Source organism: Ammospiza nelsoni, chromosome 1, assembly GCF_027579445.1.
Source record: "Ammospiza nelsoni isolate bAmmNel1 chromosome 1, bAmmNel1.pri, whole genome shotgun sequence".
In the NCBI taxonomy this organism is placed as follows: domain Eukaryota; kingdom Metazoa; phylum Chordata; class Aves; order Passeriformes; family Passerellidae; genus Ammospiza; species Ammospiza nelsoni.
In genome coordinates, this window is record NC_080633.1 from 41,250,940 (window position 1) to 41,277,458 (window position 26,519).

The 26,519-nt window shown below is 38.6% G+C and overlaps 1 protein-coding gene across 2 annotated transcripts in view; it reads left to right on the forward strand.

The window, feature by feature from the left end:
• The window catches only part of RBMS3 (RNA binding motif single stranded interacting protein 3), a 443,351-nt gene that overhangs the window by 181,291 nt on the left and 235,541 nt on the right, over positions 1 to 26,519 (forward strand). For both annotated transcript variants that reach the window (XR_009420205.1, XM_059490845.1), the window contains exon 4: positions 965 to 1,056. Coding sequence is in view for 1 of the 2 variants with exons in the window: in XM_059490845.1 (XP_059346828.1) it covers positions 965 to 1,056 (92 nt within the window). In the remaining variant the exon portion in view is untranslated. The remainder of the gene's footprint in view (positions 1 to 964; positions 1,057 to 26,519) is intronic.

The window sequence follows — 26,519 nt, forward strand, 5'->3', positions numbered from 1 at the left end:
CTTACCCCTTCTTTAGGAAAATAAAAATACTTTCAGAGTTTTTGCTATCCATTAGGGGCATAACAGCACTGGGCTTGCTTGAACATACCACTGTTGCTGGCTAAAGGAAGAAAAAAATGGAGAGGGAGGAAAAGAAGATAGGAAGTGACTGTCTGATTAATATACTAAACTAATGCAAATACTGGGAGTAAGAAAGCCACTTAAAAGCAGATGATTATCCCTTGCCAATCCCTAAGATCTAACCTCTAAGCTGTTGTTCAGATGATACCCCAAAGCAATTCCTGGCAGAGATCTGTCCCTTCTTCTAGCAGAGAGAGCAGGGAGATGAAGGGGATGTGGTTTAACCAAAGCTGAGACTTGGCTATCTCACCATCTTCTAGAGCTATCTGGCAGTTGCCTGTAGAGCACACATTGGGATTTCTCCCTGAACTGGTCCCACCTGCTGGAAGGCTGCTGTCCCTGCCCCTGCACACATGGCCCCAGACTGCCACACAGACTTGTTGCCCTCCTCTTCTGAAGCTTAATCTTTGTATGGCTTTAAAGGACAGGAGAAGGAGGGTTTTCTCGTGAAACCAGCCACTGCAAGCTTTGTATCCCCGGAAGGTCCATAATGTTACCTGCTCTTATGGAAGAGATGGGGCAGGACTCCAGAGCACTGAGTATGTGTGCCCTCCTGCTGCCAGGGACCTTTAATCTGTTAGGACAGACAAAGACCTGCCCACACTCCCCCTCTGCTTCATATTTTCTGGCACTTTGAAGCTTCGGGCCACTGCATTCCCTTAAACCCCACTAGGTTCAGGAGAAAAGATGTGACAAATAGAGGTGTGGTGGCAGTGCTACTGCAAGATTATGAGACTGTGTGAGAGAATGGAAAGATTTTCCTCCTTTATGAAAATAAAATCTTTATCTGTGCTCATACACATGGATAATACTGAAAATCTATATTTATCTGTTTATTTTCCAGGTTATGGTTTTGTAGATTTTGACAGTCCTGCAGCAGCACAGAAAGCAGTAGCATCTCTCAAAGCAAATGGCGTGCAGGCGCAGATGGCAAAGGTAAGAAGAACTCTGTCATTGCAGGTTTATTTCAGCTGTTGGGTTAAATTTACAAAGGTTTGTTTTGCTCCTGTTTTTCTTAAGGTTTTGGATTGCTTATTCCAAAGATTCTTTCATCCTTTGGCTCCAGTGCCTTGTTCATGGTTTGTCTGTGTTCTTGAGAGCTGTGTCTCGTGTAATGGGCTCTGCTCTGATTCTCTCTCTGTCCCCCTGTTTGGAGAGGGCTGTAAGACAGAGCAATGAAGTGGAAGAGCATTGGAAATGCCTTTTGCTAAGTACTGGGTTAAAGAGTTGACTTTTCTTCACCTTGAAGAAATGAAGTTGTCTTCATTTGGTTCCTTTTCTTTGGAAAGTTACTCTTTTCTGATGTGGCTGGTGGGTTTCTCTGAAGGAGTGATTGACGGAGCATAAGGAAAGTCTGGTTGATCTGCCTAGCTTTGGCTTCTCCTGCTTGTTGAGGTTTTTTTTTTTTTTTATTTTGAGGACATAAATGAGAGTGTAGAAGGTTGCTGAAAGAAAAGTTGCTAAAGGCTGTCTGGAGATGATTGGCATCTGCTCACAGAGGCTGCAGGAGCCGTAGCAAGAACAGTGAGCTCAGTTACTCTGGTCTTGGAATTGTCCCTTGTCCCCGGGCAAAGGGGCTGATGGTGACACAGGGGTTATAGTCATGACCATCGTGTGGTCCAGCTGTTGCCTTTCTGAAGGTGGAATAATCTGTCTTTGGGCTCTAGGCTGTGTCAGCCAGCAAAAATAGCTGTTGCTTTCTACTTTAAAAATGCCTTGCCTGAGAATCACAAAAAGCACTTAATAATGCCTGATTTAGTCTCTCTAGAAATGATGCTGTCCTAGAATCTAAAACAGTGAAAGCAAACAGGTAATTACAAAGAAAGAGGGAAATCAACTGATAAACAACCATCAAATTTGAAGATTTCCACTTAAAGTAATGTTGGTGGTTTAAACCTTTGTTTTTCAATGATGTCTTAGTGAAAACATAGTTTTGTTTTGGTGTATGAGTTTTTTATTAATATTTTATTTTAGGGAGAAAAGTAATTGCTGGTAAATGAGGTTAGCCTTCTACTGAATTACACTCACTGTGCCTGAAAGAAGCTGGATGTCAATGATGTATTTCTTTTTAAAAGCATCCCACAATGCAAGCTAGGCTGTTTTATTGGTTCTTAGTTGTTATTGACACATGGTGATAAAAAATATTTGCTTCAAATGGGTAAAAGATGGCAAGCAGAAGAATGTGAACTTCTGCTAAGGATTGTGCTATTTTATTTCTCAGACATACAGCAGCTCCTTGTTAAAATATAGGCAATTTGATGCATTAGTCAAGCTGTGGAAAAGAAACCAAAGACAGGAGATATGTTTTGTCCTAATGATTGATATCAAATAGCCCTTTCCAGAAAGGAGTAAATCTATATAAATCTGTAAAAAATCTAAATCCATATAAAACTATACAGTTATGGATTTAAAATTACAGATTTAAAGATAGGATTGAAAGATAAATCTATGCTTGGGGTTGTCAGGATTCAGAACAATGAACAATTGCAGTACTTATATTCATGGGAACACCAGAAAAGATGGTGGCTTAAAACATTGTGGTTTGGATTGTCCAATATTTAGGGACTAAAAGCAAAGTCTGATGTTTTCAGAGTGGGAAGAGCTGTACCAGCCCTTGGTGGGTTTGTTTTTTGGGGAACCTGTGGCAGGAGCAGCTTTTTGCCCTGTGAGATTTTGAGGCGGCTGGTGTGTACAGATTTGTTTGCGTAAGATTGACTGTATTTTTATTATTTAGCCATGGTGCCTGGAATCTCAGATAGATTCCTTTTAGTGTGTTTGATAGCTCAAGATAAATATACAACTGACTTTTCTTATCTCAGAAAAAATCTAAGTATTTAGAAAAACTAGGTTTCAAAGGAAATTGAGATGACTCCACACAAAGTACCTCACATTGCCGAGAAGGCAGGAGCCTGGGAAAGCAAATCCATTGGAGAAACATGTTAGTTCTTGCATGTGTTGGAAGCCAAGTTGCATAACAGGACTGAAAGACAGCGTTACCTGCCAGTGTCGGAATTAACAGTGAGGGCTCAAAGAGGTTTGAGGAAAGGGGCAGAATAATCATCTAACCTGCATTTCTGGAAGTTTAGCCAGAGCAACTTTATTTCAAGAGCTGCTTTAATTAGTGGTGAATGGTGGCTCTCAAACCAAAAAGGAAAAGTTAAGTCTGAAGAAATTCCCTAAACCTTTTGTGTGCCATGCTTTCATAGTATCAGTGTCCTCTTTTACTCTGCATTGCAAAGCAGTGAAACTGCCCTGTGTAGAAGCCAGAGAGGAGACAGACTGTAACCTGTGTTCAGCAGGTGTCAAAAAATCTCAGTCCAGCTGTGGATGCTTTTGAGTAAAGGTGAAAGAGGCATTGGCCAACTCTTTCTATGAGCTGGCCTTCTTCAGTAGTGAGAGAAAATATGCTGAAGTCTCGGTATTGTCTGTGATGTTTTCCTGGAGAGAGCTCTTGCTCGGAAAGAGTGGCTCTTTCTCAGTTTTAACACAATATAATTTTTCTCATAGAAATCCAGGAATCTTCTTTGAAAAACAAAAAGCAGAACTGATCCCCTGTCCGTGTTGGCTAGCAGAAGTATCTTGTGGATACTTGAGTAAAATATACTCATTTTATCGATGTTAAAATACAGCCGCCTCCCTCTTTTTTTATAGAATTTGGACAGCATTTTGGCTGATTTTGTTTCAGAGTGCTGCCTCTGGAAGAAGGTTAAACTCTGGTGGATTGATGCTCCAAATCCCATCAGTATTGGAAGACTTGTTCTGTTGAGGCTAATACACCCCATAAACCCACAAAGGGAAAAAACCTGAACTGTTAAACACGTCTGAATTTCTTTTTTTGCTCTGATTTGAAGCAGGCGGATCAGGATTTGGCTGAGGGAGAGGAACAGCAGTAGTATGCCTAGAGAGGTAGTGGAGGCAGCTGAGGAGATGAGGTCTCATGTGGCCCACTTGGTGGGACAAGAGCCCAGAGGATGACCCACACAAGCTCCCACCCACAGGAGAGCTGTGTGAGGCTCTTGCACTCAGGAGTTGTCACCTGGCTTCTTTTGCATTTCTCTCTCAGAGTTACATGAACTTGGAGTTCTGACCACTTCTCCTGTCTTATGTCCATCTTTTTCAAAAGTGCTTATCAAGCATTTCATTTATTGATCCCTTGGCTATGCAGCTGCCGAGGGATGTTTTCCTAGCTGGCCTGGCTTGTTTTGCTGTGTGCTTCCTGTGTGCCTTTGGACATGCAGATTCATTTGTGTATATGTAGTGCCTACTTGGTCAGGCTCGTAGAGTCCAGGTGGATTTTTGGGTTTGTCTTCCACTAAAAATGGCACAACTGATAGGCCTCTGGGTAATCTCACAGGAATTATTGATTTGGTTGTTTCTTTATGCTAGGGACTACAGAAACATGGCAGAAAAAAACCCATTGCTTATGTGCATGATTTATATATCAGTTTAGGTTTTTTTCCAGATGCTCCTTTCCTGCATTTCCTAGAAAAATATTATAGACAGAATATGGAAAATTAATAAGGAGAATCTTAGTAATATGGGAGTTGGCTCAGACAAGTAGGCAAAGAAGCCTAGTACACATGAAAAATGTATCAGTGTTCTAATAAAATCTGTAGACACATCTATTCTTGGGATAGTCCTTCACCCAGAATTGCACATTCATGAAGACACTTCTTAAGCTACTTTATATGTAAGTTTTAATGATGCCAAGGAGTCTAAATCACCTGAAAAATCAATAGAAGTCTGCTGTCTAAATAAATTTGAGCTTCTGAGCTTGTGTCAGCCTGCAGTTGAACTGTGCAATCAGTTTATCCCTTCACAGACATTTGAGGTCCTCTCTACCATTTTTTATTTCCAGTTCTAGTCTGCTGTAAGATTGCATAATGTGAAAGTTCAGGTGAAGGCAGGTTCTTGCAGAGTATCTAATAGCTTCTTTAATACCTAGCAGCCCATCAAGAGTGTTCAAACAAATGCATTCACAAAGAAAGGGTTTTCAGTCCTGCTTTTATAAGGATTAAAAATGTATTTGATCTTGTGTATCTTCTCTGGGTTTTCCTTTTGTGCATATAATGCATTTAGACATCCTCAAGACCTGCGTGAAAAATGTGGATATTGAAGGAATATTTAATTAGCACTGGCAGTTGTCTAAGTCCAAGGAATCATTTCTGGACTACTCTGCTGCAGTAATTGCCATCCAGAGAGTACACTGCAGGAACTGCTTCTGAGAAAGGGTTGTGCCAGTAGGCTCTGATGTGTTTTCCTCCACAAGGGAATTGCAGTAAGTGATTTTGCTTCTTGTGTGATATTTTTCTCATCTTTCCATCATGCAGAAGCTTAAATACAGGGAGTAGTCACCATCTAGGTGAAAGACAAAAGGGAGCTATTTCCCACAGACCAGAGCCAAGCACAAGAACTTCTAAAGAGGAACAGAGAGCTGGTTGCTGTATAGTTAAATAGACAGATTTTGTCCAGGAACCAAGGAAAAGGAAATCTCACAGAAGAAAATCTTATTTATTTTCCAGACTTTTGCGTAGGTTTTAAGCATTGCTCTGCTATGAGTCAGCTGACCAAATAAGTTCTTTCTGTCTGCTTATTTTTCAGCTTCCTATTCTCTTATTTTTAAATTACTTACCTTTTTTTTTCTCTGTCAGACACTAATTCTCTAAAGGGCTGGTCCTTAAAATGGAAAAACTCTGATGAAAACCCTTCTTTCCAATATTTTTTAACCTATTTTAATGAAAAGTTTTGTTTGTTTTTGCCATTTAAAATTAATGTAAATAATTAGAATGCTGTCCATACAAAATATGAAATATGGCCTGTATACATGATACACTGGTTTCCTAACTCATGATTGAAATGTCTGCAAATTTTAGCTAACAAAACCTCAGGATATTGAGTTTTTTGATAATATTTTTGGTTAACAGCCCTTCTGACCGAGCTAACCTTCCTTTTGAAACCAAAGTGGGATTCTAGGAGTTTTAGAGCTCAATATTGAAATTGTCAGGCTTTGCTTTACACCTGTGCTTTAATTATCAGACATCCCATCCCCACCAAACTGTTCTATGCAGTCTAATATTTGTATTGGTGATTTATTAAGCACTGTTTTCGTTTGCTGCTGGGGCAGGAGCTGGTGCCTCTGGAAGGCTCACCATGCTCAGCAGTGTAGGAGAAGCTGAGAACATGGCTGTGCTGGCCACCTTCCACATGGTTTCTGAATGAATTGCACAGCCAGGCGTGGGCTGCTGCTGCTGCAACACTTGTCAGAGACGTTTGGCACAACTCTTGTACGGGTGTGGAGCACTCTCCAGTGAGCTCTCATCTTCTAAAAATTTGCACCCTCTCTCCCTGTGCTTTCGCACAGCCCGTACGGGCTGACCAATATTGACCTGAATTGATAACGCTCCTGGGTTCAATGAAAATGGAAAGCTACAGCTGGAAAGAAATGAGAGGCAGTTCAGTTTAGATTTGGAAATTACACATGCAGGTGTTTCGCTCTTCTTTGATTTCTTTTGCCAAGTCAGCCATACCAGAGGTGTCCTGCAGAAGCCCTAACTGGAAGTTCCAAGTTTCATGTACTGCTGCTTATCAAAGTCATGCTGTCCTCATCCTCTCTTGCCTGCTTACCTCTGGTTTTCATAAATTATCTTTAACCCTTGGGATAAGGAATCATAGTTTCCCAGATGGAGCTGGCCTTTAAGTGCAGGTTTTGGAAATATAGGATATTTTTCCATTTCTTAAAGGATAATAATTGACAAAGCAAGAGCATTACGAAGATGCCAAATTATTTGTTGGTATTAGATTTAATATCAAAATTTCTTAGGGCAATATACCTGGAAGGTTTTCTTGGTCAATTTTTGGGGGTTTTTTGGTGGGGCTTTTTTTTTTTTTTTTGTGGGTTTTTTTTTTTTTTTTTTTTTGGTGGGTTTTTTTGTGTGTATGTGGGGTTTTTTTTCCTCCAGATGAAACACTGTCTAAATTCAGGATTCAAATCACAGATATGCTAGCAAAGGGCTAACTTTAAATTTCAGAAAATCTGCATTAGCAGACGACAGTGTCCTAGACAATCAAGACTAAAGCAATGAGTGTCTTTGCACAAACAGTGACAGACTGGGGTGATAGCAAAGATACCTGACATTAATGGAAGGACTTCCTAGTCTTATCCAGCCTTATGAATTTTATGCTTGTATCTGAGAACTATATGGTAGCTGGTGTGAAATGATCTTAAAATCCTTTTCCTGCTTTTAGGCTGCATTCACCAGCCAATATAGAATGCATTAGCTTGAGCCATTCTTGAAAGAACATTAAGTTATCCTGGGGGTACTAAAATCCAGCAGTCCTTTCACACTTGCATGTGTAGCTCCTGAAAACATGTAGATCAGCATGAAGGAGGGTATGCACATCAACAGTGTTTGAACCACACCTGCCAGATTTATAAACAATAATTTCTTTGGGGGTTTTCAGAAGTGCTTAACTTGACATAATTCTACTCTCTGAAAGTGCATGGAACTTTACTGTTGGCCAGTTGAGAGGAATTAGGTCAGTACTATGTTCCTTTGTTCCCAAAAACTGTAGCTCAGCATCTTTCTTAACCACTAAGTTAGCTTAGAAAATCTTACAGCACACACAATCATGTTTATTCTCTAGCTATCACCTCAGATAGACCTGGCCATGGTATTTTCCTTCCCTTTTCAAGTGCTGCTTTAGTTTCTAGATTTACTCTATTCTTTTTTCATACTGTAACTTCATCTAACATTAAGACATTCCTCTGCCTTTGAAAATTTAAATACAAACAATCAGTAAATATATCCACCTCCATGCTATTAGTGCCTTGCACCACAGAACAGATGCTGAAAGTGAAAAATGTAGCCAACTTTTAGGCTGAAGAATAGTGGAATCACTGGGTTCTTTTCGGGTTATGAACTTCAGCCAAACAAGAGTTGGCCTTTTTTCATAAATACACATTGTTCTTGACTTTCCTCTGACTTGGAACACATTTGAATTGGTAATAATACAGCTGAAATCCACAGCGCTTTGGCAATCTAAGCTGGGGAGAAGAATGGGGCTCCCTATCTTTAGCACTCACATAGCTATACATCTTGGAAGCTCTTACACACTCTTTGCAAACCCTTTACGTTTGCAGAACAGGAAATCTGAGTCCTGCAAATGAGTTAAACACTGGAGTCAGATTAATTCTTTTTTGCCTCCATACTCAGGAAACTCCAAACGCCCCACAGAGGAGTTATCCGACCACAACTATGCAGCTTGGGAATCTGCAGCTCAGACTGAGCAGAACTATGTTCTAAATTCAGTAAGCACAGCTTTACTCACCAGGAAAAAGCTAGCACATGCTGAAATGATCAAAAAACTGTGGTTTTAGAAAATATTACTGTGGTAGAAAATGGACATAGCCTTTCTTTCAGTGACATATCATTTAATTATGTTCTTCTGTAGATCAGCCTGAGGACAATGCTCTTGTAAGGTGTGAAACAAAAATTCATTGTATCTAACATGATGATTCATGTGACCACCAGCAGGAGGATACGTGCATGCTTTTTGGGGTACCACTTAGTCTGGACTGAGACACAGCTTCAAAAGCAATGCAATTTTGTGTGAAAACCAGGGCACTTTCAGATTATTTGGTTTGATTTGGAAAGCAGGTGTGCAAACTTCAGTGGCATTTCTTCTGAGTTGATGTGAGTGCCTGTATAACAGCTCATCAGCCTGGAAATACACAGGTGCACACTCTACCAGTAAACACAAATCTACCAGTAATATGCATAGATATTCCCTGTGCAGCTATGCATCCCCCTCTGAATATCTAAATGTTACTGTATTAGTGAATACTCTGCTTATTATTTCTTTATTAATGACTGTCTCCCATTCAACCAACATGACTGAGTAGTCTGGCTGTAATCTAAATAAATTTTAGTTTAGATGCAGTTTTGTTCACTAATGAATGATAATTTTTGCCACTATATTAGGAAACTCTATTTTTCCTTTGTATAAAAATATGAAATTATGCTGTGCTTGTGCTATATGCAACACACTGAGTCATAATGGAAGCTCACTGAATTTTTTAGTCCTTTCTCTTTACATATTTGTGCTCAAGAAGGGAGATAATGATAACACGAACAGTTGAATTCTATTTGTAGTCATGATAAATTAGCTTTGATGTGATCAAAATAAATGTAAGAGATATAAGGTTGTAAAATCCATTCTGGCCATATCAGACCAGAATAAAGTTCCTTCTGATATCAGATTCTCTTTCAGATAATGCACTATAGCATGTGCCAACAGAGGAGTACAAGAACCAGACAAGCATCTGAGGATACTTCCCCAGAGTAGTCTCTTAGCCTCTAGCAATTTGCGATTTGGGATTTCTTCAGCTTGCATTGAATAGTCATTTGTAGAACTGCCTCCCCACCCCCAAATAAACAATTTATGCTGCCTGTTTTGCATTTAAAATTTTGGCAGCCCAACATCCAGCTTTAAGAAATTCTTCAGTTTAACTTCATGCTCTTCAAAGATCCATCTCCTTTGCTTGCTCTAGACCTGCAAAGTAGATTTCATTGATTGCTTGCTAATTCTTGTATCAGGAGAGACAGAAGGCTCTTGTTCCCTATGAATCCTTTTCACTGCAGTTATTATTTTATAAAATGCAATCATATATTCCTTTAATCCCTGTTCTGTTTTCAGTTTTAAGAAAGATGTGCCAGGATGTGCGTGCGTCAATAAGGATGTGGTTCTTAGAAGCAAAGAGCAGTTGCTAAGTAATGAACGTGAAGCCTGTTAAAGTGGCTTTGTAATACGAGAGCAGAGCTGACAGGAAGCTTAGAGGGTCATTTTATATCAATATGTTGGACATGAGGCAAGTATTGCTAATGCTGTGTAGTGCTGCAGCCTGGGAAATGGGAAAATGGACACAGAGAGGAACAGTACATTTGGCGGGTATCAGGTACTTTGTAAGGCAGTCCTCATTTTGCACAAGGATAAATGCACATATATGATTAAGCCTAGGAAGATCAATTTTTAAAATAAGAACTGTCAGCTTTAGAAAATGTACCCCAGAAATAATTGAAGTGTTAAAAAAATGTAACAGAGCTATTCCTTTAAAGCAGCAGGTGAAGAGAAGTATAACCCCAAGTACGAGGACATGTGTTCAGTGTGCCAAAAGGAAATATACCCAACTTCCCCCATCTCTGTATAAATAAGGCATTATAAATAATTGCCTTAAAGTCTGGAATTGTTTGGTCACAGCTTTCCTTAAATATTAGATCAAATTATTATCCGTCATGTTGATGAACAATACCTGAAACTGATGTCACCAATGGATCAATACCTGGCCAATTCTGTCAGCGGGCTTGAGGACTTTATCTTTGCCAGGAGCTGCTGAAGCACCCCTGTGCATTTTGTCTTGCACCCACTGCTTGGGCATGATGTGGCCAGCAATGCTGCAGCATGTGCCTTCATATCTAAACCCAGGAAAGGGCAGCAGCAGATGTCATGCTGTGCAGTGAATCCTTATTTAGGAGAGATTTACATTCATATTCTTCTTTCTTCAGAGCTCATGGCAGAAAATGTTAGTCATCATATTAATCATAGCTCAAAATGGTGGACATGTGGAAGAACCTAGGGGCTCTAAATTGCCAACTCCTCCACTGGAGGAACAGATGGAGTCTTTCTGTGATTCCCAAAGGAATGTACTGAGTACATCTGGGAGATGTACACCTACCAAAGACACCCCTTACACTGCCTTAATGGAGGTGCAATGGCTATTTCCTCTACTGCTCCTCACAACTTTGTGCTGTCCAAAACCACAGAGAACAATGAAAATTTTGATGAAAGCAGCTGTAAAGGCATTTTTTGTAATGGAAAAATTGGTCCTTCCCGGTGTGAACACATGGTTAGAATATGGATATGGTATTTGGTTGGAGGTATATTTTTGCCTTGTTAAAATGGATATAGCTTTGTTTATCTGGGTGCCAGTAAGTAGCAAAGTGGGAGGTGTTCAATGATTACCACTTGTCAGTCATCTTCTATCCTGATATTCTTACCACAATTCAAAAAGGAAAACAGATAGTGAAAAAAGATCTTAGTTTCTAGCAAAAAACTTTGGAGTTGAGATAATTAAGGCTTGGTGCTAGAAAGCTTGGCTTTGAATTCCTCAGAACAAGTGAACATACCTTTCTAGTAGTTGAGCCTGAAGTCTGTGTCTCAGACATTACTTCATGCAATTGAATAATTTTTGGTCTTTAAATTCAGTTGGTAGACAGGTAAAGAAAGAGAAGACACCTTGAATAAAGGCTTCTCCATCTTCAAAGTTATCTTTGGCACCTTACTACCCCACTAAAGTGATAGATGATGCTGTTCCAGTGCAGTATCACAGTTCTGTTTCTCTGTGTATGGACATACGGGGTTTTACTCTGTGCATGCCTAGTTGATAAGTATGCAAGCAACTATATTTATATCAATGTATGCCCACATTTAGAGATGATAATTTAGAAATATTCATGAGAAAATTTTATAATGAGATTCTCATGAGTAGCGAAAAGTATTGCAGTGGTATTTTCATAATATGTTCTGTTGGAGTATGACTATTTGCTAGTAATACCTCTAAGCCCTGAAAATAAAATAGTATGTGGGTTTTTTAGGCATGTGCTGTAGAAATAGGAAGGAAATTGGAGGTAAATTAAATCTTGGTCATAATCAGCCAGTGTTTTTCCATCTGTCAGCAAAACCTGGCAAAAACCTCCAAAACAACAACAAAACTGTAAACTCTGAGACGAGATTTAGTAATTTACTGTCTGCTTTAACTGTGCCTATAGCTTGCAGTAGAGCTACACAGCCTCAGGGTTTCCCACATATTTCCATAACTTATTTGTCCATTTTGCATAAAAGGTTATGATCCCACCATTTATCTAAACATTTTCCTAGTCACCTACTGCAATTATAGCTTGTTATGGAAAGCCAGGACTATCATTTATATGTCTGTGTTGCTATATTATAGGGATGCAGCATAAAGCAGCATGTGGAGTGAGTGAAGGGAGGCTTTTTGCAGTGTCTTAGCTTCCAAAAAATCTTTTCCCTTGCTTAAAAACTGTTCATCAGTGAAAGGTCACCACTCCTAATAGCATGACCTAACTCACTTCAGCCTGCCTTCCCACTGCACAGCACATTGCACATGGTAAAGTTGTGGGTTTGGTAAAGGAGCCAGAACTGATCCAAAGCAGGTTGAAGTCTGGCTGTAATAGGGTCACAGTGGTCTCGCTGCCCTGCCCTCTCTCCTGGGAATGTTGAGCCTAGAGTAATGGAAATGCTTCCCTTTCAGAATAAAATTTAATTAGCTGAAATACATAATAGCTGTCTTTTGTATGATCAATCTTCTGAGTCTGCTTGAACTCAGGCTTTCTATGTTGAAAAGGAGTGTTGGATGCAGACTTTGCTTTGCTTTCCTTGGAGTTCAAATAAATAGTTTCATCTTGCATGATTACATTGTTGCATGCTATTTACTTCTCTTGAGTATATAAGAAATTTCGAGATTGACTTACAAAGGTACCTTGAAGAGGCTCAACATTTTATGTCAGCAAGCAATTAGATTGGTTACAGGGGTATCTCTCTGCTCTCCTCTAAGTGACTCTTGTGCTGGTTCTCTTTGATCCTAAGACATCTGGGAAGCCTGGTGCAGACTAGGACATGGTCTAAAAATTGTAGCAACTTAGGCACTGTCCTCCTGGGAGTATCATCTAGTACTTTATCTGTTATTGTGGGTTTTATTAAAAGTTTCTCCATTTCTTTGTTGAGAGGTCCTTTGAATCAGTGTAGCAGCTGAGACCTGAAACAGTTTGAATCAGTAATGGAAACCTCTCACAAACCACAGCACTCTCAATCACCTGGTCTTAGCAATCCATAGATCAGATCAGACATTGAATAATAGCTATAAATACTATTTATTGCCTGTTTGCTGGGGTTTTTTTGATAACCCATCGTGTTGGTCTTTAGCTTAATATTTTAGAAGTTTTTAATATGGTATTTGACTTGACAAATGTTTTTGCTTCTTTAATTTTGCCCTTTGTTCCCATGTTAGTGGAGTCCTTTCACTTTAGTTTTTCCACTCTACTCAATCCACACAAAGCATTGGGAAAGCAGAATGATACCACACTTGCATCCTTCATTTTGCTATTTTGAATATAATACATTCTTTTTAGGATGTTCCTACACACTTATCACAATCCTGTTGCAGTTTTGGATCTGAGCTGGGTGGTGCTGTTGCAACAGGCAAAGTCTCTCTTCTGGGATATTCACAGTTCTTCTTGTGTTATTCCACTGACTGACAGTGTTTTTCTATACCTTTTCTATTTAAAATCCATCTTTCTTAAATCTTGTTGAATGGAGCTGTATGCTATTTTCAGAGAGTCTGCAGTGCTGTAATATGTATATTTTATTGCCTTTTAGTCAATTGATGGGCACTGTAGAGTTTGCATTAGAGATTCTAATTTTTAGCAGATGTATAACTACATTATTTTACGTGTTCAATTGTAAAATTTCATTTGCTCAGTTAAATCTCTGAATGCCTTACCATGTCTAGATTCAAATGCAGATTTTATATTTTATAAACACAAGTTTTAAAATTATGCCAGAAGTGTTTGCAAGCCTTCACAACTAAAGATCTGTTCTTTGGCTTGTCTTTAGTGAGTGCACCAACTGGTTGGCTGTTTACCACCATAAATTTGACACCCCAAGTATCTTGAGTTGTGCTAAGAGAGGCTAAGTGTCCCAGAGCTTAATTTCTAGCTGTGTATATTTCCAAAACTATATTAAGCCAACTAGGAGATATAAAAAGTAAGTTATATTTATGTGTTTCTAAACTTGAAATGCTGCATTTCACAAAGGAAAGTGAATGTGAGAAATTAGCAATAGGAAATAGATGGGTTTCTAACATATTAAAATCTGGAATTTTTGCCCCATGGGAACATTTGCTTCAGTTATGATAAAATCTCACATTTTAAGAAATGAGGATTAGGTTCCATGATATTGGCAGGTTTTTATTACCTTAAAGATTGCCTTTAAAAAAAAAAAACCAAACAACCACCACAAACTCTATTATCTATGCAGATACTTTACTGCTAAAAGGTTTAACATGAAGATAGAATGGTGAAAAATATAGGGGTAAGTTAGAGAGCTATAAGAAGTAAATGAGTTCTAGTTCTTCTTTCATGTTTTTGGTTGTGTTGTGGTCCTTTTTTTTGGTCAGAATTACTGTCCACATAAATATAATGTAGAGGAAAACCTTGAGATGTACAAAACGTTTGCTAAGAGAATGATCTACTCTGTTCAAATTGCTACTCCTGAGAGATGCACTCTTGAGATATATGTCTCTAATCTTTGTTTTAGACAACTTTGAAATCTTGCTGTCCCAATATAAATATCCAGATGACAGATACATGTACAGATATTTTTCAGGGAATCACGTTTGGTTGTTTCAAGGCAGAACTTGATTTTTGTGAGTAGGAGCTCCAATCTGGAAGTTTAGATGACTCAGATGACCCTCAGCCTTGCTGTACTGCCACTTCTAATCATGTTTAAAAACAAGATTGCTCAGAGTCATGATGCAGTCATTTGTGGTTCTGAATTTAGTTGCTTTAAAATATAGACCTATATTTTGGACCCAAAGTTAACACGAATATTCAGCTGGCAATAATGAGTGCAAAGTCTTTTGTTAGAAAGATTTGCTGGATTTTTTCAAGATTTTGACAGTCTGGGTCCCTAGCTAATATTCCACCGATGTTAAATACTTTACTGTGTTATCTCTGCTTCTTATTTTATCTTGCAGCAGAAATTGAATATATTGAAGGGTTTTGTTCAACAAATGATCTCTGTTGATCTTTTAATTTTAATTCCATTCATACTTTTTCTTAGTTTTTGTTTTAGAAAAAATTATTCCAGGTAGGATGTATTTTGCAAAAAAACCTCTCAAATATTTGATTTTGTTCTTCTTGGTCAACAATAATGTAACTGCCCTTCCTTAACATATTAGTAAGAACAAAACCAACCAATAACTTGTTTCTTTGAGAATAAGCAACAAACTTTGTTTTTCAACTTTAGTGATGTGGTGCAAGATTTTATTCTGGAAGAATTTAGGAATGGGGTCAGGTTTGCCTTTCAAAATCAAGTCCCAAATAGAGGAAAATATCCATATTAAATGATTCCACAAAACTTTTGTGTCTCAGTGTGGGTCCTCTGTGCCTGCTGTGGATAGTTTGAAGCCTGAAGGCAAAGCTGAGATAACAGAATTTTCCCCAGATGTCAGCTTGGCCCATCAAGCTGAAACCAAAATCTAAGCATCTGGCCTTCTGGGCAACTCTGTTTTTATCAGCCACAGTCAGTGATGTGCACTTTCACCTGCTGAATCCATGAACCCTGTCCTCCCTCACAAATCTAAAGAGCTGGAAGGAGGTGCAACTGAGGCATGTTGGGACCTAAATCATAGCTGGGGTTCCAGCAGTTTATTCTAAAGCTCCTTCCAAAAGAGGACCGCAACTGACTTGTATAAGCAGTATACATTAAGGCAACTATTCTAGCTTTTTGAAGACAGGTTAGAATTTTCAAAACCAGTCTTAACAAAGTAAAAAGGCACAATTAATGGGCTTTCTTAAAATTAGAAGTCAATAGCTTTTTACATTATGCAGAATGTAAGAAAGAAGCCCTTGTTTCTGAAGCTTTCCATCCAGTGCCCTGTTATACCATTACATTTTGCCCTGTTACACCAATGCAGTTTGCTATGTCCTGTGTTTGCTAAGATGAAACTGTAGCATCAAAAGTGTTATTAACTTCTGCTGTTCACTGTATGTGTAAAGATTTTATTTCTAGATGCTGAAAGACAGACTGGATCAAGGTCCAACTGTGTAAAACTTGCAAGGTCAAGACACATAAACAAGTTACGTCAGTAATACATTGCTGATTTATCCTTCCTTTAGTGAAAGATAAACTAACCTGAAATTGTGACATGTATTTTCAGAGAAAAATATTCATGTGGATGGATTCTGAAAAGTGGTTGATGCGTAATAACCTGGTTTTGGATGAAAGTCCTGCAATATGCACAGGCCTGGGATGAGTAGGTCATGAATCTGGCTTAATACTATGAGTTAGTAAATAAGCAATTTACTAAATATGTGGTTTTGGTTAAAGGTAATACACTTATTTAAGAAATGTGAGGGTTTTTTTTATTTATTGCCTTCTTCTAATTTCATTAAATGCTCATTACCTGAGCACCAGCACTGTGCATAGCTCTGTGGACGTTACAAATTAAAATCCAGTGCTTGAAGTGAATAAAATACTTGCCATGGGAGAAACTATCAGGATGCCTTGGGCAGGAGTTGATTTCAGGCATTATCTCTGGTTTCTGCTGCTGTGCCTGTGCACGCCTGCCTGCCTCACGCGTGCATTCAGGGAGGGAGCGATGGAAAGGTCAGATGGGGGCTATGGATATGATCTCTGTTCATCTTGCTGTGCTGATGAAGTTTTGTTGATTGAATGTAAATATGCCTCAACTCTTCCACAGCATGTGCATCAAAGAGAGCATTATTAGAGTGGAGACAGGCATTTGTTGGGACAATGAAAGTAATACTGTCTGTGAGATACTGTTTAGAGGTGGCGTGCAGTGGCATCCGGATATATTTGCATCTAAATGAGATGAGCGTTTCTTTTCATTCGCCTTTGATTTACCTTGATCGCTACAGGTTTTTATTCCTTCTGGGATTTGGGGAACCATATTCCCATTATGTACTCATCTTCCCTACACATACTGTCTGCCACCTTCAGTCAGTGCTGCCAGATAAGTATATATAATAAAGATCTTTTACATCAGATCTGGTTACCATGCTGTCAGGCCAGTTACTGGAGTCTGGGACTCAGAAGGAGCAATGAGTGATGAGTACAGCATTTATTTAACTACTGGTTTGTTTTTTTTTTTTTTCCCTCTTGTTTTTATGTTTAGTATTGACTGTATCTCAAAATGCTTCAGCATGATTAATTTTTCTGAGAATAGCTGGATGATAATGCATAGTTCCAAATTTTTTGTTTCAAAATTGTTTTGAAATCGATTTTCCTTTTTTATTTATTTTGGTCTCTGAAGAGCCTCCAGTAGCTCATTAACCAGCATCCTAAAGGTTTTTGTCTGACTCCCCCACTCAGTGAGTTTGTAGATTGCTGTTGGATATGTCAATATGCTCTATTTGTTCTATGTGTCACTTAGCATGGGTTAGCTTAGCAAAAGTATTTCTTGGCCCACCTCTTCTCTTGGTTGTATCAAGTTGTGTTTTAAAGCGAAGTCATAGTAAATCAATTTAAATCTTGGTATTGTGCTGCATGTAGCCATAGCTATGGCACTTAATGGTAATTATGTAGAAAAACACTTGGGAAGTAAAATTTGTAAATCAGCATACATGGGTGAGCCTCTTGTGTTGCACATTATAAACTTTGGCTTTGAATTATTGCAAGATTTCAAATCCTCCTTTGCACGGCATAATCATTCACTGAAGTTTTCTTTCCTATATTGTGCAAAATCTAAAAAGATTTCAGAACTCTTTCAGCATTGGAAAAGGGGAAACTATCACTTGTTGGTCGTTTTTGTTTGGATTGTGCAACCTTACAGGGAGCAATGGACACTTACCAAAGGCAGAGGAAGGTCCATCTCATGCCCCAAGGACTCTGTGATTTGAAAAGGCAAAGGCAATTACACAAGGTAGTGACAGAGTAGTGTGTACTCTTCTAATGAGAGAATTATCCCCTCATTAACAAGACTTATCCTCACTGTCTTCACTTTTTCTGTCCCTTTTCTCATTTCAGAGAGAGATTTCTGGTTTCTTACCTATTTGCCCAGGTTCTTTATGTTCATGACTTATGATGTTAAGTACTTTTCCCTTTCAGTGGAATATCTCCAACATTTCCCTTTTCATTCCCACTCCAAGTCACTGGGGCAGTCCTGTCCTTCTGACATACTAAATGGGATTTGTCAAGCCCATGGTGTAACCATGTTTTATTTCCATGAGTAATGAGACATTGTGATAGGGCATCTTTTCCTGCCCTAAACGAGACATGCCAAGCCAAACATGAAATGGAATGCCAAACCCTATGTCCTATATGTTTGTCAAGTGTGTGATCTATTTTTTAGAGACCCAACTCAGTACACTGAAATATTTTACTACTTGTGAACTTTAGCTTCTGTTAATATGATTGAAGCAAGTGGAAATGGAAATTGTCAGGGCAATTTAACAAAGCGAGTCTGTAAAACTCATTACATCCCAGGTAGTAAAATCACTTTAGAAGGCACATTCTTCAAACTTGAGCTTTATTCAGTAAACTGCATTGGTGCCTGACCTTTTAAGAGCTTTCCCTTGCTTGAGAGGGAGGAGGGGAAAAGGCCCTGTTGTTCAGAGCTACCTATCTTAAATTACAAACAGCAGCCAGACTTGACTCTGTGCTTTAGATCACACAGGATGACAAAGTGTGCAACTGCTCCAAACAGACAGTTAAATGGCCAGCTATTTAGATGAGTTTGATGTGTATTTCATGTAATTGTATACTCCATAAAGCAGTAAAAAACCAATGTTGTGTGCTGGCTGTATTTTAGCACAAAGTAAATCAAAGTACCAATCTCATGTTTGTAATTCAAGCTAATCTTATCAAGAGCTGATGCTTTAAAGAAGCTTTAGATTGATACTAGGTGGTGGGTGTGTGAGGGTTAAAGATGCTCTGGAGAAAATAATTCCTGCTAGGTCTGTATATAATTTTCATAGCAAGATAAATTAGTTTCTTGAGAACTCTCTAAGACCATGGCTGGGTTCCTCCTGCACTGCAGTGTAAACATGCCCCTAAGTATGCCTCTCTCTGCGCTGTCTCCGTGCATGTCTCCAAATAGATGACAGGCTTTTCCTGCCAAAGTTATGAATGAGCTGTCAACCCACCCTAGATAACAAATTTAGGCTCTCTTTCTATTTTTTAAAAATACTTTATTCTTCCAATGGTGCACCACAAATTTTGATTAGTGGCATACATGAAAACCAAATGTGTCATGGGCTGTGTCTCTACCAGTTCATTATTTTCATTTTCCAGCATCTAAACAATTATGAGCTGTAGAGATTGCATTTTCTTGGAGCTATCCTTTGCCAGGCTCATGAGCACAAGTCAGGTTGCTCATTAGTGAGCCCACACAGAGTTTAGTCCAGTAACCTTTGAAGTAAATGGAAAGCCTCCCACATATTTATTCGGTGTCAGGTAGACATTTGGTGCACTCTGTGGAATTAAAAGATTTTGCCTAATTACATAATGAGGGTTTTGCCTTATCTGTGTTGTTTGTGAAGTTATGGGGAGCATGTTAGAGCTGATTGTGGAAAACTTTGAAAAGAGAAAGTGTTATCCTTTTTGCAATTTTCACGTGGTTTCACGTAATTTTTTTTTTGCCATTGGTGATATGCAATTTTTTTTCTTCCCTACTGGATCTGTTCCCATCTTGACTAGAGGTTTTCTGAACACCTTTAGAGATGGTTGGTAAAAACCATAAGTGGAAATAAAAGATCATTTAGAAAGGATTTAGAGTGAGGAATAGAAACTAAAAAGGGAGTTTGTTTACAAAAATTGGTATGAAACAAAGAAAAATATTTTTTCTTTTTTATTTTCTATGGGCAGAAGGATTTGCAAATGCATGAATGGTACTGAATCCTACATGCAGTGAGAATAGTCAGGTCCATAGGTGACAGATAAAAAGCTGTGTAAATTCATAGCACTCCTGGTAAGACTCTTCCTTGTGTATGTAAAGCGCAAAAAGTTTGCAAGCATAAAGAAATTATGTGAGATGATATAGGTAATGGAACTCTGCAGTAGCTGTGTTTTTTTACCACAGAGAAGTACTGATCTTTGTGTATAAATTGTTTCACATCAAGGGGAACTTGGTGCCAAGCCAGATCTAAAGCTTAGGATGATTCCTCTTAAAAAAAATTTGGCCTTTACTCATACAGAAAAGAAATGCCCCTTGCTTTCCAAGAGGTGAAATTTATTCCATTATTGTTCTACATTGGTAGCATTTCTTCTTTCCTGTTTAAATTCCCTTTTCCAGTGTGTGGCACTGCCTTGGGTTTGAATCATCAGAAGGGGAGCAATTATAGAAAAAACATTAATGTTTCAGGAGGTGTTAGAATGTAAATGATCTACCATCCTGAGGAACAGGAATGCAGATGAGCGCTTGATTGTTGGTATATGTGGCATGCTTTATGGCTTTCTTTCATAAATACTGTCCTTTGTAGAAAACAGAAATAGGGATAGTTGGGACCATGCTCTGTCCTACTAATCAACCTGCAGACTGTGTGCTGTAATGACACTGGCACAATACCTTTTTAATGCCTAGTTGCTATGTCCAGCATTTAAAAAAAAATACTTTAATACAACACAGTGTGTTTGCTATCTATACCTGGGTAATCTGTACCTGTTGTTGAGGTAGGAGGCAGTTTTGAAGGTTTGCATTTCTGGAAGGAAGGTTGACATTCACTGAAGTCATTTAATTTGATGGTGAAAGAAAGTGTGTGTTTAAATACTCAGCTTGCCTTCATTTATTAGAGTTGTTTATGTCGTCCACTCTGGGGCTCATAGAAATAATCACAAATTGCCTTGCCTTAGTCAAACATTTTCAACCAGCAGTACTTTCCCTTTATTTCTGAAATTTCAGATTTTAAGGCAAATTATTTTTCTTTGAATATAACAGATAATGCAGCAATCACTCCCTCCCTCCATAGTCCTCTACTTGAAATGCAGGTGAAATGTTGATGAGAAAGGGAAAAAAAAAAGAAAATATTGGATTTTGCAAATAGAATTGTGATTGATTAATAAACCTCAATCTCTATTCATGTATCTTGTCACTATTTTCTCAGCTTTTGCAATGCTGTGGTTACATTTCAATTTTTTGGCCTTTTTTCCTCCATTTGCATTATTTTGCATGTGCTCTTTTTAGTGTCATCATCTTTTAAAGTGCTTTATTATAGGTAGCAAATGAATTACAAATAATTTACATTAATACATCTGCACAGCCTTAGCAAATGTGTTAATGTAGATCCCTTCCCTCTTTTTACCAAATTCTATGAGAAAATGCAACCTGGCCTTAGTTCAGAAAAATATTTTAAAATATGGTACAATTCTAGCATTGTAATTGATCATATTAGTTTTTGTTCAGAAGGTGAGCATAACTATTTTAAAAATAAATATATTAACTGCTCAGGCAGGTTTTCTGTCTGTAGCTCAGATGTCAGCTCTAATGTCATCTCTCTGATTTTCATTTTGCTCAGAACATGGGTAGAATGAGTTCCTGGGGAAGTCCCTACAGAATTTCCCTACAAACACAGCCTCCTTGCTGAGGAAAAGAACTGACACTGCCCTTGGAGCACAGGGTCATTTGCAATGAGTTTAGTCAGAGGTTTCCAATAAACTGTCTTAGCTTGAATTGTAGTTTTGCCTGGTGACTTTGATGTCACTCTGTGTGAGCAGGAGACGGTCACAGCCTCACATATGTTTAGGCTGACTGTGGTTCCTCCACAACTCATGTGAGGGAAAATATGTTGGCCTGCATTTAACTACCTGGAGTAAAAGGAAAAGATCTATTTTTACAAAGATGGTCAGAAAATCACATTACCCAGGGCTTTTAGAACCCAACATAAAGTAGCACTAATCATAATTATTGGAACATTTTTCCCAGGAATATGGTAGCAATGTTTGAAGGCATAAGAGTCAGACCTGTTTGTCTTCTTGAAAAGTGTTTGTATTGGAAAAGAGATGCGGCTGTTTGATATATACACCATTTTCCTGGTAATCTGAGTCTATCAGTAGCAAAATGAAATGATGCATAAATTTATTGTTGAAATGATGGGAGAATATGGAGAACACTACAGTGATTCCTTGTTTGTCATAATTTCCCCCCTAAAAAGATAGATGTAGGCAAGTAAGCATGACCCCATGTTAAACCATTAGGGTTTTTTTAACAAATCACTCATATTTTTCTTAGTAACTGCAATTATTTCTTTTGACCTAGTCTTTATTCTTCCAAGTCATAGAATTCCAGGATACAATTAATTTCCAGCAATTCTCACCAATTTTAGTGGGATTTTCAAGCTATCAGTTCTTTTCCAGATTGCAGCATGGAAATATCTATACTCTGTATATGTATGTGAATATGGGAGGCTGGAGCTGTATTAGATAAAAACCATTATTGAGCATATTATGTACAATCTGTTGAATATCAATTTGTTTTCTGCACTACGGTTTCTATTTTGAATAACTATTTTTTTCTTTTTCTCAGCAGTGCACATAATGTTTTTCCTACAATTAAGCAAAAAGGCAGGCAGCAGGAAAGGCACATTAAGAAAATATAATAGCTAGGTGCATTTTTGTAGGCCTTTGTCTTTTTTTCATGCAGTGATATATAAATGATTTGTTTAAATTTTAGGCTATACAAAGATGAAGAATTAAATACAGAGAAAGGACATTTAGGAGTCCTCATAGCAAACACAGTGATGCCTAGAAACAATACTAGTGCTTTCTAGAGACTTGGGGCGAAGACATTTTAACTCATTGTAATTGTGATCAGTGACCCCTTTCTCATCTCCTAGGAAAAAAAAAGCCAAATTATTAAAAAAATATTATCAGTGACAGATAAAGATTTGTAAAAAGTTGGGGTTTTTTTTTTGTTTTGTTTGATTTTACAATTACTTGATCCAATAACTATTTCTGAAGTAGCAGTATTTTGAAAAAAAAAAAAAATCAGATCAGTATTAAAGCAACTTAACTGGCTACATGATGTGTCTGCACTGTGCTTGCTGCTTTCTGTTGGAGGTTTCCCTGTCTAAAACATTGCTGTGTAAGGGTTTGAGTAAGGTAGAGGAGTTTCTGTCTGGTAGGGTGTACTTGATACAAACAGACACTGTGCAAAGCAAAGTAGGCCTTACAGTAGCACTGGCTTAAAATATTCAACCTGTACTATTCAGGGAAAAATTTCCAGTCTGGTAGCTGTGTCATATTTTCTCTCAAAACACTATTTGTTTTCTATAGACAAAGAGCAGCTTTTGTATAGGTAGTTGAAAGTACAAAGAGGTCTCTTGGCAAATCATTAATCTTGCTTATAATTGCTAGTCAGCAGTGTAGCTCTTTTCCATAAATTAAAAGAGGAGGGTTAGCCAAACATCTTGTGTTTCCTGAGGCAGGGAGCAAGAAGAGCTGATTGTCAGGGGCAAGGACTCCATTTGAGACTTATATTAATGTGCTATACCATTCAGTAGGGGAGAAGGGAGGGAAGACAAAGATAGGGAAAAAAAGAATTAACTTTGTTTACATCATTAGAAAGATGGAAGACAGACTTAACTTATCCTTGGCTCCCATTGTTTGAATGGCTTTCCTTTTGCTCATGAGTAAATGACATAACTGCCCCTGTTTGCCTCATGTTTTGTTTCTTGTGAGTGTATTTGCACATGTGTGTCAGTTGAGGAGGGACCCTGGTGTCACACCCCAGAGGGGACATTCACACTGGGGGCTGGCAGGACAAGGACCATGAGGAACAACGGTTTAGCCATATCTAGAGGAGATGCTCTGTTAACACCTCCCCTGAAAAGAGTTGAACTGCTCTTCCTCCTTGATGATGTTCACCTAATTATTATTTTCTCGGGGGCATGGTTGCATCACCAAGGTGCAGTTTATGGTATGGGGTGAAAGCTGAGGGACCTTTTCAGGGAGGATTCCTATCATTTCTCCCTATGTCTGCTATTTTATTCTTTCAGGGGGGTGTCTGAGTTGTCCCAGTGTGACAGGCTAGACAGGGAAGGAGTAGGCTCTCACTGTGTTCTGAGGGCAAGCTGCTTGCTCATGGGATCAGAGCAGGTACAGAGAGATGGTGGGATCCCCACACCCTGCTCCCCTACAAAGATCATGCATTGGTGGTGAGCTGGGCTTCTCATGTCCCTCTGTCTTCCCTTCTTGTACTTCTGTCATTTCCTCCTAACTTTTCACAAGGGAAATCTCTTAATTGGCCTTTTCTTAGTCAGACTCTGAATCCAACTCAGCTGCTCGTGAAGAGCTCTTTAGGTAAGTCAAGTGTGGGGTGTTCTTCTGTTCTGTGTTCTAACAGAGCTTGTAGCTCAGGGATTTCACACACTGGCATGGCAAACACATTTCTTTGTATGTATCTCAGGACTACTACTCTTACAAAGTGCTTTAAATGCATTAAAAAAAATCCCACACAAGGCAAAATATTTGTCTGGGAGAGCTTGCACAGTCCTGTGCTTGTGGATTAAATATGTACAGCATGCAGCTATACTGCACTAGCAGCTCTTAGTACTGAACCATTCAGCCTCCTCTGATAAAGGCTGGCATGTTTCCCACTTCCTTATAAGTTTCTGGATACAGCATAATGGTATTGAGGATGTGACCAAGAAAGCATGCAACTCCAAACAATCACACTGGTGCCTTGCATGCCAGGCAATATGGTGCTCATGGCACGGGGTGTTTCCCTTTCCCAACATTTTTCTGCCTTGTTTAGATTGAAACCTATTCTGGGAGTTTCCTTATGTTTTATTTTTAAACTGTCTGTCAAATTCCAATGCTTAACTATCATCACAGAAGAAAATAAACAACATCAATTACTCTCTAAAAATAATGGACATTGTACTGAAAGTTGCACGTGCAAATTCATAGTATTACTCAGACTTTTTTAAACATTGTACAAAATTCTTCTTTAGCAAAAAAAGGCAAAAAGTACTGCTGTCTTCTGGGCAGTAGCACTGTGACATTCCTGTACAGCAGATTTTCCCAACCTCCCAACTGGGAGTACAAAGTTGCATGCCCCAGGGGGACTGCAAAACAGTATCACAAAATTCCTAAAAGCTTGGGAGGCCACATTTTGTATAGGAGCAGAAATGCTAATAATCCTGTCCCCTTGATAACCTCTCAAGGGCCACTAAAATGGCCATGCTCTGTCTCCGGTTTGAAAGCTGCTGCTCTCCAGGCGAGGGATTAACTCAAGCTTCCCAGTACACAAAGGAAAGGTACTGTTAATATTGAATTCTTAGGCAATATAGAAACTTGATTACGTGAAGGTAAATGCAAAGACAATGTTTGTTGTCAGAGAAGTTAGTTCTCTGCCAACAAACAGTTAGTAAATGAGATAATTAGAAACATAAAAAGCAGAAAAACATTAACATTGAATGGAGGAGAAGTCAGAGCTTGAAGAACAGTATTTGCATACTGCTCAGATCTCTGTTGTTTTTCTTGTTCATGTAAATTCTCTTTCCTGTTTTGTACTGTTCAGCTCTTTGGTTAGTTTTCTGTTTAAATTTCAGTTCGAAGTGTATGAAGAAGGACCAGATGGTTATACAGTCAGGATTGGTGGCAGAGAGGTAGCAATTGATTTTATAATATGAACAAACCAGGTTCTAGCTGTTTGATCTCAGTAATTTCTTCCTAGGTCGGAAACCCATCTATTACATTTCTGTTTCCCATATGGACACTCATAGACTGAGACCAAGCCACCTCTAAACCATCTCTTTGATGAGTTAAATAAATTGATCATCTTGCATCTCACACTGTGAAGCAAATGCTTTGATCCTTTCATCATTCTTGTTTTTTTCCCCTGCAACTGCTCTAGTTTTTCCAAGTCCTTACTGTGAAAATGAGAACTTGGACCTCGCTTTCAGTTCCTGGATGGCAAGCACTAGAGCCAAGGTGTTTTACTTACTCATCCTGCACCCCCCTTTCATCACATCATAACCTTAGAGTAGCAGTGCTACTCTAAGAATTCATGTTCATCTTCTCATTTAGCCTGACCTCAAGACTTCATCAGAGGTACAGCTCAGGGCTGAACTCACCACCTAGAAAAATGCTATTTCTTATTCCTAGATGAAAGCCTGTATGCTTTTAAACAGTGCATTGTTTGGTTATGTTGATGCATGAGAGGGCACACTGATGTCAACTTTTGAATCAGTGTGATCTGGGGCTGTAGTGAGAATAAATAGTTTTGCTATTTCCTTTGAAAATAGCATGATTGTAAGATGAATGATTGTATATCTGGAAAAAAAAGAAAAAAGGCTTCAAAATGCAGATGAAACATGAAAAGAATCATGCATAGGATTGGTTTGGTTTTGTGTGGGGTCTTTAAAACTGATCCGTAATTCTATTAGCCTAATTTAGCATCTTAGTTTCAAAAGTTAGAATTCGTGCTCTATTTAAGATGGTTGTTTTGCATTCCCATGTTTATATAAAAGACCTCATAACTGAGTATAAGGAGGGGGGAAGAAAATCCTTTGATCCTTCAGCAAAATGTTTTTATGTAAGTAGCCTTTTCGTGGTGAGCTCTGGAAGTCTGGACAGATCATTGT